General features: G+C 36.6%; 3 protein-coding genes across 12 annotated transcripts; 1 reads left to right on the top strand and 2 right to left on the bottom strand.

Annotated features, from left to right (window-relative positions):
* The first annotated feature begins 535 nt into the window (after window positions 1-535).
* On the top strand, window positions 536-3,061 carry LOC113740260 (ASC1-like protein 1). Its single transcript, XM_027267817.2, has 7 exons — window positions 536-1,133; window positions 1,253-1,476; window positions 1,574-1,729; window positions 2,151-2,336; window positions 2,420-2,601; window positions 2,712-2,790; window positions 2,879-3,061. The coding sequence occupies exons 1-6, from the start codon at window positions 993-995 to the stop codon at window positions 2,741-2,743; spliced, it is 921 nt and encodes a 306-aa protein (XP_027123618.1). The 5' UTR covers window positions 536-992; the 3' UTR covers window positions 2,744-2,790; window positions 2,879-3,061.
* Window positions 3,062-3,108: 47 nt separating this feature from the next.
* LOC113739935 (uncharacterized) lies at window positions 3,109-7,343 on the bottom strand. Its single transcript, XM_027267358.2, has 6 exons — window positions 6,977-7,343; window positions 5,742-5,884; window positions 4,988-5,134; window positions 4,483-4,668; window positions 4,158-4,282; window positions 3,109-3,614 (listed from the first exon to the last, which is right to left on the bottom strand). The coding sequence occupies exons 1-6, from the start codon at window positions 7,185-7,187 to the stop codon at window positions 3,389-3,391; spliced, it is 1,038 nt and encodes a 345-aa protein (XP_027123159.2). The 5' UTR covers window positions 7,188-7,343; the 3' UTR covers window positions 3,109-3,388.
* A 517-nt stretch (window positions 7,344-7,860) lies between these two features.
* LOC113739733 (agmatine deiminase-like) lies at window positions 7,861-13,823 on the bottom strand. Of its 10 annotated transcripts, none has more exons than XR_011812963.1 (11): window positions 13,600-13,823; window positions 12,649-12,762; window positions 12,471-12,560; window positions 12,294-12,375; window positions 11,774-11,829; window positions 11,589-11,667; window positions 10,748-10,882; window positions 9,577-9,818; window positions 9,118-9,276; window positions 8,842-8,997; window positions 7,861-8,125 (listed from the first exon to the last, which is right to left on the bottom strand). XR_011812963.1 is itself a non-coding variant. In XM_072045771.1 (11 exons), exons 4-11 carry the CDS (start codon window positions 12,537-12,539, stop codon window positions 8,911-8,913), a joined length of 909 nt encoding a protein of 302 aa, XP_071901872.1. In that variant the 5' UTR covers window positions 12,540-12,560; window positions 12,649-12,762; window positions 13,212-13,404; window positions 13,600-13,736; the 3' UTR covers window positions 8,587-8,910. The 10 variants fall into 10 exon arrangements, 8 of the variants coding, with proteins under 8 accessions (XP_071901872.1, XP_071901873.1, XP_027122842.2 ...); XR_011812962.1 differs by having other exon boundaries at window positions 7,861-8,116; XM_072045771.1 differs by lacking the exon at window positions 7,861-8,125 and adding an exon at window positions 13,212-13,404 and having other exon boundaries at window positions 8,587-8,997; window positions 13,600-13,736.
* Between the last annotated feature and the right edge of the window lie 674 nt (window positions 13,824-14,497).

Genomic DNA, 14,497 nt, shown 5'->3' with positions numbered 1-14,497 from the left:
TTTTGGGGTCTCTGCGTATTTTCGAGTAAAGTGCCTAGGATTAGGAGTCAGTCGTATATATGTAAAACTGATGGAGGCTAATGTTAATCAAATTGGTAAGAATTGTCTTATTCTAAATTAATTAGTGTATATTTTTGATGAAGTTATTGGCGCCGGTCAATGATCTGTGATTAATTGATTATTGAATCATGAATGTTTCCCATTACCTTCCAAGATTTCATCTACATATACAAATGCCGAAGCCATCCAAATAATCAATCATCCATCCAATCATAGCGAAGGCCGTTGGCCCTGTGGTGTCCATTCATGCTAACAAGTGAAAAGAGGAATCGTCCTTCCTTTTTGGCTTTTTCTAAATTAGACCAGTCAACTTTTTAAATCCCCAAGTGCACGACCAAACTTAACAGAGGAAGTGACAGCTTTGAATTCTGAACTTCGTCGAGTCTTCTTCCGCGAAATTTACAACAACTTTTTTCTAGAATTTCATGGTTAGATTCATTTTTCTTTTCAATTTTGCTATTCGAAGTACTTTGACATCCACCCCATACAGGGGACAAATTATTTTACTCACTCAGCATCAATATGCTAATGCATCACTAATTGTTAAAGCTAGCATTAACCGTTCTTAATCGACTATATCTTGCTTCAGGCTTGAACCTTTGAATGATCATCCTCTTTAACTATTCATAACTTAATCAGGCGCTTAAGAAGGCTGGATCAGAAAATTAAGATTGATCTTCGAGAAATTTTTCCAAGCTACAAAACTTGAACATAAAGTCAGGTAGTAACTTACAATCACTTTTTCAAACTCATAAACTGATTGCCTATACATATTCTGTCTGATACACCGTGCAAAGTCAGCCCGCCAAGTTTGATTTTCCCAAGTCTGAAGAAAGGAAATCTAGCCTCTTATAAGCCCATTAATTCATCATTACCATTCTTGAAAACACTCGCGTTGAAGAAATTCTCTAGGAGGATACTTCGTATTTTAGATGGGATTCTTCTCGGGAAAAGGTGTCCACATTGGCTGGGATGAGGAGTCCTATCCACAATACCAAGATCTTATTGCCCTACCCTTTTTCACTGTTTCCTTCCTGTTACTTCGCTTAATTCTTGATAGATTTATCTTCGAGGTATACTTTTTAAATTGATTTTCTCCATTTCCTATTTCGTTTGAATTTTTCCTGAGCTGGGAGCACTGCACACAATAATTTTTACATTCTTGTTTATTCAAATTGTATGCTTTATGCAGAAATTAGCAACGCGCCTAATCTTCGGAAAGGATCATGCTAAGTTGAAGACAAGTTTGAGGAGAAAGACAATTACAAAGTTCAAAGAGTGTGCCTGGAAAACATTTTATGGTATATCTGCAGAGTTTCTGGCAATTCTTGTTACTTATAATGAGCCCTGGTTTAGCAACACCAGATATTTCTGGATAGGTCCTGGAGATCAGGTCTGGCCAGATCAGAAAATGAAGTAAGCTTCTTTGATTCATAATATGCTGGATTTAAAGCTTGTAACTCTTGAATTTGCAGTTATGTACAGTATATTTGATTTTATTAATGCTGATCAGGTTTAAGCTGAAGCTTCTTTACATGTACTCTGGAGGTTTTTACATTTATGCCATAGTTGCCTTGCTCTTCTGGGATACGAAACGCTCTGATTTTTGGGCGTCAATGATTCATCATGTAGCATCAGTACTATTGATTGCAGTGTCCTATATATTCAGGTATGGAACTTAGTAGCCCAAAATTATTGCGTGGTCATATGGTGCTTTCAGACTGTATTCTTCTAACTGGCTGGTTGCCATTTCTTGAGCTGCAATCGCAAATGCTCAAGCAACATGGATCATATGTCTAAGCACCGAACTATGAAAATGTAAATGTGCAGCATATCCAGGCACATTTATTAGGCACTTGCATGGTTTCTAAAATCTCATGCATTAGATATTCAGAGTCGTCAGAGTCTGGCTGCATCAGGACTCGGTGCTTAAACACCTCTTGTTCTTAGCAGAAACTCCATTACAAGATATTAGCCAACATTTTCAGTTCCTGCACTTTAAGAAGTGCGAAGAACATTCACTGTTAGTCTTAGATTACTCGTCTTGCTCCTAAGCTATGTTCAGAGTCCTCATTCTGTTTCTGTTGCAGGTTTGGTCGCGTTGGATCAGTTGTTTTGGCACTCCATGAAGCAAGTGATGTATTTCTTGAAACTGCCAAGATGTCCAAATATAGTGGTTATGATAGGCTTGCTAACACTTTGTTCCCCATTTTCGCACTTTCTTGGCTAATTTTCCGGCTTATTCTTTTTCCCTTCTGGGTCCTGAGGAGCACGAGGTAAGTTCCGGTTCTGCATGATGGTTTATCCTACTAAAGTATCTATTTCTTTCCGTCTAAAAACGAGTTGTGTTTGTTCACAGCTATGAAATACTTTACATCTTGGACGGTATTAACAACACTGAGGGAACTGTCCTTTACTACTTCTTCAACTCTCTGCTTTTCTGCTTGCTTGCTCTGCACTGGTACTGGGGTAAACTAGCGCTCAAGATGGCCGTAGAACAAATCAAATCAAAAGGGCAAGTTAGTGACGATGTGAGATCTGGTAAGTGCAGACGTACAAGTTAGAGAGTCAATGATGGATCAAATAGAATTTTTAACTCAAGTTTCTAGATTGGAACTGCAAGTTTTATCTCCTGTGTGTTTCATCTGTAGATTCTGAAGGGGAGGAGGAACATCAAGACTAATGATGATTCACTGACCAGGCACAGGCATGATATCCACTGGAGGAAAGGTATCGCTTTTGTTAGCATTTCCTGTTAACAATTCTTTAGTTGCATCACTAAGTCAAAAATCATTCTTACCTTCCTCTCTGCCTGCAGATACTTCAGAAGAATATATGTGAGGCAAATATTGTGCTGTTGTCATTTGGTCAAATGCAAATGCAAAGAAGGAGGCTTTTGAATAGATCAATGTCCAAGGCTCAATCACGAGCATCATTATACTGTTGAATGGATGTAACATTATTTGTTTCTAATGCACCAAAAGAAAGTAATTACATAATAGTCATAACTATGCCCATAAGCACGTTCACAGAGAGAGAGGGGGAAAATTTTTGAGTAAAATTTTGGTATCATTACGGCATCAAACTTGACTGATGTATTCAATTCCTATTACACCAACGACAAGATGGAGAAAAAAACAAAAAAATTGCCAAGAGCTCTCCTAAATGTGAAATGAGAACTGAGAACTTGCTAAATCTTCTTATCACAAACTAACCATAATAGTGAAAGATTGATAAGAACTAACTTTCATTACCCACATGCCAAAATATAACAAGATAGATAAAGCTCCTGTATAATTAAACCAACATTTTTCTAGTTCCCATTTCTTCAATTAGAGAACTTTGCGATCAACTTATCAACGTGAATGATGATATCATCGATTCGTGGCCGTACTGTAGGTTGTGGCTGAAGCATCCATGTCACAAATTGGTGAAGGGCTTCAGGATACGGAGGATTAGGCCCAGCTGGCCACTTTATTTGTGCATTTACAATAGCCAACTGTAAACTCCCACCAGATTCTCCAAGTGCATACTCAAATGGAGATACGCCATACCTGGAGAAGCAGCCAAGAATGAAGAAATTTAATGACCATCATGGCAAAAGGTCTCCAAATATCTCATCCATGTAATCCATACTAGTAATAGGTCAATGACTTTATTTGTTGACAATGAGTTTGACATCGACGCCTACTCACTGACAGATACGAGTTCGACGTTATCATTTTTTAGCTGTTTACAAGCATAAAAGTGACGATAACATGCAACAATATCTATGTTTAGAGTTAAAAATGAAACACCAGATACAACAATAAATGTAATTTGATTTATCAATCAAAGCCCCTTTCATCACAATTAATTGTGAGGTGGCTAGGCAGAAAAAGCAAGTGGCAACATAGAAAACTTTGCAAAAATTAAAAGCATTCAACTTCAAGGAAAAATAAAGGCATCAAGTATGATCACTGGATGTGAAGGAGACTGTTTTATATACCCAAGAATCTGCTCCATCAGCATTAGAAACTATTTCAATTGAACAAGAATTCTATTTCATAAATTGTATATTAATCACAATCCAAAAGAAAAATAGTTAGAAGCCTCACATTATTGCATATAAAGTGCATCCCAGTGACCAGATATCAGATCTTTCATCTATATCTCCATGGCTGGGACAATCCCACAATTCAGGAGCACGGTAAGGGGCTGAACAGTGCTCAGATGCCCATTCCTGCACAACCAACAACAGAAACTAACTAAAATAAGTAGGAGATACAACAAACTTTGCTGAAAACTGCACATTTGAATAGATCATACACACAGGCAATGTCAAAGTACTAGCATCAGTTGGGAAAGTTTGCTTGAGTAACAAATATAGAGTGATTCAATGAACAACATATGATTATAAACAAAGAAAAATATTCCAAGGACCTGTAATTGAAGGGCCTCGGAACGAGATCGAATCTGCTTCCTGGCAGGACGAGCACTTCCAAAATCCATCAGGATTGCAAGAGGTGCTTGCCCTTTTCTATGTGTCAGAAGTACATTGCCAGCTTTAACATCATTATGTGCATATGGAGGTTCAAAATTGTGCATATGCTTCAATCCTGCACAAAGCTGCAGAACAACTATCTTTTCAGAAAAGCATTTATTGCAGATAAATTCAGTCTTAGCAAAAGCACTGAATTCTCAATTCAGGTGCTAGAATGAAAAATAAATATATCCAAAACAAAATTGATCTTCCTACATCCTTTAATCCTTTTCAAGTTTTGGAAAGACCAAGACATACTAAACAGAATAATGAACCCAGGTATGCAAGACTATGTAATTACTAAAGAAACATTTTTTCAGAAAATTTCAGTGCAGTACATGCTAATGGACAACAAACTAGTGAACAAGATATGCAATCTTTTGCACATTTTTTATTTTCACTCACCTGATGGAAGATTTGAAGAACATCTGAGGTAGAGAAGAACTCCTTCTTAGCCTTCATAGTCTTGGAGTTGTCCATCAAAGTCCCATCCAAATGGACTGGAAACAACAAATAAGCTTCATGCTTCCAAGACTGATCTTGTGTGGGGGCCTACCATACAGAATTTAGTGTCAAAAATATACGAGTCAGTGAAAATAAAAACATCTAGTGTATCAAATAAAAATCCGCAAAGACTGGTGGTGAATGGGCAGAATGGTGTTGTATATCTAACAATGCAGCAATTAAGATATAAAATTCATTGAAAGGAAAGGAACAAATAAAGGGAAAATAAGACCAAAACCATAGAAGGCTTAATCGCATATGAAAATGAATGAAAATCATGAGATAAACACTCTGCACCTGTTATTCATGGCTTGTCACTTCTATACTGCTTATTCCATGAAAATTACCACCACACAATTTAAACTCTCTCTCAAACTGCCAGTAGTGAGCACAGCTTCCTTCATTCAATTGAGGGTGATGCTATGCACATATACAACGCCAGAAGATTTATGACAAAAAGACTTAGAGACAATATCTTGACCGCCTTGACTTTGAACATCTATTCATCAACCAATGCTATGAATGACTTTAAAAATTGTTCTCCTTAAAGGGAACACCTCATCCTACTTCGTGGACAAATAATCTTACTTCACAAGGAATTAACATCAATAAAAGTTAGACATGGAGATAACAACCAAGTTTTACAAGATCTTACCTTGATTGCAATGATAGCATGATCAAGGAGAGGAAGCAGATTGGGATGGCTGAACAGGGATGAAACTCGGATCTCCTCTCTCACCAACTCCAGCTGTTCAGTATTCTGAATGAGAACTTTCTTCATTGCATAAGTTCCATCCTCTACACATAAAAAGTTAACATGACAGAGTAACAATTAGAATGGTTTCTATAGCTATATTTCTTTCTTTTCATACAGGGCCAGCCCTAAATTGCTAATAGCTCAGATCAGAAACAAAAAAATGCCAAGGCTAGAGTACACAAGTATCAATTTCCCATCATAACCAAACTCCATAGAAATATTAGAACAACCATGTTATTGAATTAAAAAAAAAAAATTGTGGAGCTATTGAATTCAAAAATTATGAGAAGGATCAAGCATTCTTACTGGAATCTAATTAGTATTGAAAGTTTATAGAGATTGATGAATCTGATTTTTGATAGAGTTATCTTTTCCATTGGAAAGTGAGAACAGATGCTCAGTTATAATTGATGATGGTATACTGCAACATCTACTCGCATAGTGCAATAACAAATGATAGAGAAAACCAGCTAAACAAATCAATCCACCAGGAAATTCAGAACTGAATCCATGCCAACTGCACAGGTACCTTATAACTATCAACTCAAGAACCTGAGAATGAAAACTAGACACAACTACTACATGTCCAATGCCGCCAGTAAAAATGTGAGCTTTTTTTATTAGCTCAGACGTCATCAATTAAATAAAGAAATAGAAAAGGTCGCAGGATCAGACAAGTCAATGGAATATACCATTCCATCACCAAGTAACCAGATAAACAGCAACCATCAGATCAAAGATTCAAAATTGATAAAAGGAGAGCAAATTATCCAGCAATCTCTGCGCTGAGTAACCAAGGACATTGAACTTGACGAGAGGTGCCATGCTTGAATTCCCCACCACAGTTGTATCAAAATATCCAATCAAAATCATTTCTTTTTCTAAATTCTCTCACTTGTAAGACCGTCATACCAGAGCCAAAAGGGTAAAATCCAAAATTCAAACCAAACCGATCAAAGAATCCCATTTTGCACCAATGGAAGCATAAACCAATTTTCAGATCAAACGCAAGAAACTAAAAAGGAAACTTAAAAACAAAAAATGACCCACATGGGGAAAAAATATAAAGATCCTAACTTTACAATCAGTCTCAAAAAATTCAACCAAAATCAAGTGGAAGAATCACTTAATACCAGATAAATGAGAAGAATTCTTGCACTTTTTGGAGAGGCCAGCATTGGAGGAGGGGTCAGAAGAAGGGATTTCTTTGACAAGATATACATAAGCAAAGCCACCTTCACCTAGCTGCCTGATGACCCTGAACCGGTTTTCATTGATCCAAACATCTCCCCCACCATTAACGGCGTCGTAGAGGGCATTCAGACCAGAAAAAGAGCATCCCATCTCTCTCTCTCTCTCTGTTTCGCGCTTCCCCTTGTACGAGGGAATTGCAGAAGGCTCCTCCTCCTCTCCTCCTCAGATCTCTAATTAATTCTGGTTCCTTAATGGGAGGCACTAGTTTTTCTCTCTCTGAAATCTCAATGCAGTCTTATGAGCTTGTAATAAGTCAGAAGTTAATGTAACATTTTTAATGACTACTTCAGTACTTTGTCCTTTTTTTTTTTACCTTTTTTTTTCCCTTTTGTTGATACTAAATAGTTTTAGTAGTTTGTTTAGTTTTCTTTTTTTTTTTCCATTTTGTGGGGTTGGGGATATTACTTTCTTTTTTTTTTCAACTTGTTTTTTTCTAATGTTTTTGTTTATTTTTTAGTATGAGGTACTGTCACTTGTCCAATGGTTAAGTTCCAAGTAATTTTTTAGGCCAGTGGTTTAAGAACGTGGGAGGAGAAAATTGATTGAAAATTGATTGGTAACTAGCACAAGAAAACTTTTCGGTGGTACTGGGGGAAATTTGTGAAAACAAGATTAGACCTCCAAAGGAAAATTTCTAATGACAAATGAGCCTCTTTTTTTTTTTTTGTGGTTTTGTGGTGGGGGGGGGGGGGGGGGGGGTTAGGAAAGCAACTTCATCAATGGCCATCTAGATATTCGAGGCATTTAAGGGCAAGTTTTAGACTAGTGGGCTAATTTTACTCGCGTTAAACTCAAGTCTCAACTAATCCTACTACTTTTCTTTAGTCCCCAACTTACATAGGAAAAAGGAATAGAACAAGCAAAAATAGAAATCCAGCAGTTGAACATTAAATGCTGGAACACATCAAGCTGTTGTTCCCCCTGGTGTCTACTACTCCTTGCATGGCGTCCTGCTGTTTTCTTCTTCCTTCACTGGCTTTCATGCCATGTTTAATGCAGTCTCGAAATGCTAAATGAACCTGCAAAAACTGGTCGCTGAGAATCAGTAGTTAAAGGCTTGATCTTTGAGCTAAAAAAAGTTAGAGAATTTGTTTTTGAAGGCTTGGCATATGATTAGGAGCAAAATCCATCCCTCACTCAATTTTGTTCCTAGCTGAAAATTTTGGTTAATATAGTTTTGTCGGCAGATGCCGGTGTAGCCATTTTTGACACATGAAGTACCGTCCCATGCTGTTGCACTTAAATAGTAACAATAAGGAAAAGAAAAGGGAAACTTGCTGGCTTATGTTTTAGCAAAATTTTTTCTTTGTTTGAAACGTAGAACTGTCTGGTGGGATGATTTCCTTTCATCAAAGCTGTGATCCATGATTTGAATGAATGAAAACTATGTTTTACCCTAAAAAAAAAAAAGGAAAGACAAGGAACGATCAAAATCATCTGTCCAATTGCAAGATTTTGTCACAATGTTGGAACTGTAAGCACATGGGACTTCAAGAACTCGGTTCGTTTTGCTGAAATGAATTAGTTTAGCCTCCTAACAAACATGAAAGTGTAGCAGAATTTATCCTGCGAAAGCAGTCATGCCCTTTATCCTAAGACTTGCAAAGATCTTTCGAGCATGAAGTAAACATTGTCCAATGAAGTTTGGAAAAACAGGTCAGAGAATTCATTCTCCTTTGGTACATGGAAAACAACCAACAATTTGTGCTTTTAAGTAGCTCCATCGAGCATAAGCATAAACAACCTGGAACTTGCATTTCTTGCAGCTTAATGGTCCGAACTGTCTGAACTGTGCTTCAGTTTCACGGATTGCTTAGGGGCAAGCTGGCTGCTGTTGGGTAATGCAGTGTATATTTCCACCTCCCAACACAATTTCTCTTGCACCTTCAATTCTTACAACCTGAATTAGTGGTCAAGGCTCAATGTTTGAAGCACGGACAATAGTTGAATTCGATTGGAAACATAGAAATGCATAGTAAAACTCAGGTAACAACCAGTATGGATGGACAGTCTAACCAACCTTGTAATCTGGAAAAGCCGAAGACAGGACCCGAACAGCTTCATCATCCCATTTTTTGTCCCCAAACTGAGGGGTGATAATCGCTCCATTGGCGATGTAGAAATTCACATAAGAAGCAGCAAGTCTCGTACCAGGCAGTCTAGGCTTAGCGTCATCATCCTGTAATCCATATAGTTGGCCAATAGGCAAAAGGGTCATGTGAAAAGAATAAAATATAGGTGTTAACTTCAGTTTCACCAAGTAAATTCTGAATCTGGTTCCTCGTTAAGCTACTGAAACTATCAGCAACATGGAACTGGTTTGAATTTCCTTCCCGCATGATACATTATAAGTTAATTGAAGCCAACAAAAATGAAATTAAGATGTTAACATACTCCAAGAAATTAATCCCCCTAACATTTCTATAGTCTTCAATTGAATAATTATGAGCTGTTCAAAAATAAACAAGGATTACTATACCACACATACTTGGACCACACCAGCTGCCTCCTTGTTGGTCATATAGAGAGGCCCAGGCACATGAAGCTTGATAACTTGTAATTTTCTGCCGCTAGCATCAGTAGTACTGGTAAGAATGGAGAGGGCTTCGACAGATCGCTCATATTGAGGATCTGATTCACAATCTGTCCAAGACAATAAAACTACACCAGGCTTCACAAAGCAGCACATGTTGTCTATGTGACCATTGGTGTCCTCATCTCCTGCATCAAACAAAAATCTTCAACCCAGCCCAGCAACACGATTTTCATTATTTTAGTCAATGAATTTGATTCTGGTTCAAATTTCTGCAAGTCAGTTACTCAAAATTGGTAATTGTATCATAATTTTGGACTTTAGTCTGTCTTATGAGTTATGATAAGTAGTAGTAATAATAATAATAGTAAATGAATCGGGAAAATCTATTCAATTATAAGATCCAAATTCTGTGCCACCAATATTGCGTTTCTCTCCAATGATACTTGTAATCAAGAAAAGTAGATCAGCCCATTGTTATTACTCATAATCAAGAAAAGGGTACTGGGTGAATGTGTTGAAAAACTATTAACCACCACTTATAGTCCATAATTCATTAATCGTCCGAGACTTGACTTAAATGAAAACAAAGTCACACACCAAAGGCATTAAATCTTTGAAACTTCAGCAATAACATAATACCAGGCTCTTTTTCTGGTACCCAAACCTCTGTTTCCTGAGAATTACAGTGCTTCATAAAACAGTTTTCTTCTGCTTTCTTACTAAGAATGGGTTGTCACAAGTATTAATAAGCTACCCTTGAGTTCAGGTTTCAAATCTATGCTAGCTGAAACAAAACCAAATCTGCTACAGGGGAACACTTCAGCATCCTCCAGCCCAAAGAGAACCTTGATGGGTATCAAAATTAGAAAGAAAACATAATTGTTGTGACACAAAAAAAATCCAAATTTCAGGATAAAGAATTTGTCATTAAGTAGTGATAATATCTGTGGTTCACCTCCCTAATTGTCTGCAATTATGTATATGAACATGAATCAGACATTATAAAACAATATGGATCAACATAATGAATCAAAGCCATAGTTCCCCATAGACAACACCGTTCAATTATGGAGCAGACAGAAGGAAGATAATGTTGGATGCATGCTAAACAAACCATATAATCCACGAGGCAGCCAGATAATCTTTGTCACTCCAAGATATGCTTTCAGTACATCCTCTATCTGCTCCTTAGTTAGTTGAGGATTCCTGTTTTTGTTCAAAAGGCACTCTTCTGTTGTTAGGCAAGTTCCTGAAAAATCAAGTGAACACTAAATGATTTATCATGTGATTTTGGAAGTTTAACAACATACATTCAACTGAAACAATTGCGGGTACATTCCTAATTAATTGAACTCCAATCCAAAATAAAGTCCTAGATTCGATGGAAGGCCATCGTGTTCAAATTGACTTGGAGCAGACAGATGAATTGAATGACCCTCCTTTTTGTGTATCTAAATGGTGTTCTGAGATTGCAATAAGTCGCAAGAAAACATTCGACTCTCATATCTATGCAGTAATACAACAGTTTACCTATATTTATCAAAAACTAACCCAACTTTTAAATGATTGAATCTGTCAAAAAATTTCTCCAATATGATATGGTGGCTCATCATATCCAACAGCCAAGGCTTCAAAGACAAAGTGAATTGCTGATGTCTCCATTTCAATGGTACTGTTTGGTAGACAGGCAACAATTCTCTTAAATGGCAGGATCTCTTGAAGCAAACTATACTTGTTTATTTTTCACACTTGAAGGACTCTGGAGACGTTTCTTGACAAATAGTAGTCAAACAGATCCATGCTGATGGATAAAAGCCAAAAATTGCAGGCCAATTAGACGAATGAAGGAGAAATGGAGTTATACATGCTATGGACATTACAACCTTATTCAAATCGAAATAAAGACTTTCCAAAATGAGTATTTCCGCAAAATCATACAAAAAGCTATATCTTACCCTCTCCATCTACATGAATGCTTCCTCCTTCAAGAATTATAGATTGAGGAAACCTGGGAAGCCTGTTGATTTCCAAAATCTTTCGATTGGAAAATAAAAAACCAAATGAATAGTCAAATATGCATGCATTCAGCAAAGAAACACTGTATTGACCAGAGAAGCCACATCAAAGGAACTTCACCAACCTTCCTTGCTACAAGAAGGTCAAGGCTCCAATCTTTGTAACATCCATCATCAACACCTAGTAATAACAACACAACCATGTTAAAGAACTCCATTAGCCAACAGTAATAAAACTATTATACATTTAAGACACAGAAATATATGTTATAGCAAAGACATATGATAGGACCAGAGACAATTAAAGATCAAGACGTTTATAAATTATGTATAGCATGAACTTCAATTAAAGAAGGACATGCAAAGCACGATCTCTTAAAAACTCAGTCAGGCAAATCCCTGGATATGAAGAAATTTTGTGTAAAACAGAGAGTTTCACTATATGGTAAAACCTATTGTCGGAAGCCCAAAAGGTTGATAATCTCTAAGCAGGAACACCGAATTTGATCAGAAAAAAGTAAGACAACTTAGAAAACCTGTTATGCAGGTAATCCTTATGTATCAATACAAATATTGATAACTGCTTTACAACACTAATTACTTCATCAGCCTAGATAGACCAAAAGAAAGTGCCAGCCATCTTACCACCCCAGCTGTTGAAATTCCAGTCAATCCCTGCAATTTTGTGCTGTTTTATTGAACTTGAATCTCTCTTTCTCACTACAAACTTCACAAATGAAAGTCAAGGTCAATGGTAGCCTACAAACATCGTATACCAAAAACAAGACCAATCAACTCTAAAGGGGTAAAGAAGAAGCTCACAGTTGGACCAGTATCACGAAACCAAGAATCATTCATACTCATCTCGACAACCCTGATGTTTTCTGGCATCTGACTGCGTGCATTTGCCCACTATAAAGAAAAATAGCTTATATTAAGGGCAAATTGCAACAAAAACTATCGAATTCATAAGTTACATCTCCTAAAAAGATTTACCAACCTGGCCAGCAGCAGCACAGACAGTAACAGGTTCAAATTTCGAGATTGCAGATGCCACTCTTGCAAATACACGCTGAGCATGCACCGCATTGTCTCGCCAGTTATCTGGACGCTCCTGCATGTCACCGATGAAGCTTAAGAATTCTTGCAAAGGAGGCATAAAACATGGATTATCTTTGATAAAAGCATTAAGGTACAAAGAGAAAGGATAATGATCTAAAATTTAATATGCGAAATAAAAAATACAGCGAAATCACTACAATTATAAAATGAAATCCAACAGCATATTTAATTTATTTTGGTGAACAAATTTAGATAGCCCTATTAAGCTTTCATAAAGTTTGAAACTGTATCTACTGGAGAAGTGTAGAGCCCCATGGCAAAGTTAGCTACTATCTTGCAGCATGTGAATCCCATGTCGATTTTCATTTACCATCTGAAAATCTAAATTTTCCTAAGCTTTTAAACCACTAAATCTCCACCTGACAGGAATCTAGATGCAATTTTGTCCAACCCCACCGTTGGACGTAGTATAGATGTGAAGGGATGCGAGTCCAACCCCACCTGACAGGAATCCAGATTCAATAAAAATGTTTCCTCGAACCCCAAGAACTAGAACTTCAACACGCATCAGACTCACTATTTAAATCAGAAATTTTGGGATAGTATCTTTCTTCTGCAAACAACACCCGAAACCGACAATCCAACAATCATCCAGCTCATCCAGTCAGAACCACATCAAGATATCCAAATTGAACTACTAGGCATCAAAAACCACAGTTAGTAGTAAAAGTTACGAAGACCCTTTATCAGATAATTCATCCAGATGCGACAACCGCGGAACCATAAAATATAAAGGACAAAGTTCGAAACTTTGCTATAAATAATAATAATAAAAAAAGGACTCGAATGTCGGCAGCTCAGAAAAGACGGGAGAGAAATAGTTACATACTGGCCAACCCATCCAGCACTCGGAGTGAGTTTCCCACTCTGCAGGCATGTAAAATCCATGTTGAGAGGGTGTTTCCTTCAAATCCATCTGGTTCTTGAATCTGCTTTTCAATTGAAAACAGACTACAATTTGTTGAGAGCTTGATTATTTTCTTTTTTGAGGAAAAATAGTGGTGGATGAATTTTAAAGGTTGACTACTGATGTCAACGGATGACTCAACGTACAAGCTCACGAGATACATGCTTCTATAACATCTGTCATTATAAGACATTTAAGTGAAAGGGATAATTGCAGAAACCTCCCCTGAGGTTTCTGACATTTGCACTGACCTTCCCTGTGGTTTGAAAAATTACACTAACCTCCCCTGAAGTTACTAATCCTTGGCAAATTTAGTCCAAATGATTAAAATATTGTTTTAGGGAGTGAAATTAGAATTTTTTACCAAATTTGTCCTTAGTACTACATGTCCAATGAATGACAAAATATTACAAATTAATTAACAATTAATAAATTTTAAAGAGTATAATTTATAGACAAATACACATTACCTATTTAAAGTACCGGCTCTTTATGGGTATTTTACTTTCAAACATTTAATTTAATACAAATATTTACGCTCAAATACATATTTACTCTTTTCTGTAAAAATATTAATATAACACTTTTTCAATTTTAGTTACAAACATTTATGTATTTAATATAAATTAAATGATTCAAAATAAAATACCCGTAAAGAGCCAATACTTTACTCATGTAATGGATGAAAGTCATAAAGAATTAATACTTTATGGGCCATTTCTTTTTTTAAAAAAATATTTAATTTATATTAAATAAATAACCTATCGATTTCCTTTTTGCAAGAATATTACTGTAACATTTTTTGAATTTTACTTAAAAA

This window comes from Coffea arabica, chromosome 4c (assembly GCF_036785885.1).
Source record: "Coffea arabica cultivar ET-39 chromosome 4c, Coffea Arabica ET-39 HiFi, whole genome shotgun sequence".
Lineage (NCBI taxonomy): Eukaryota > Viridiplantae > Streptophyta > Magnoliopsida > Gentianales > Rubiaceae > Coffea > Coffea arabica.
Note: the sequence above shows the minus strand (reverse complement) of the source record. Positions and strands in the feature narration are given on the sequence as shown.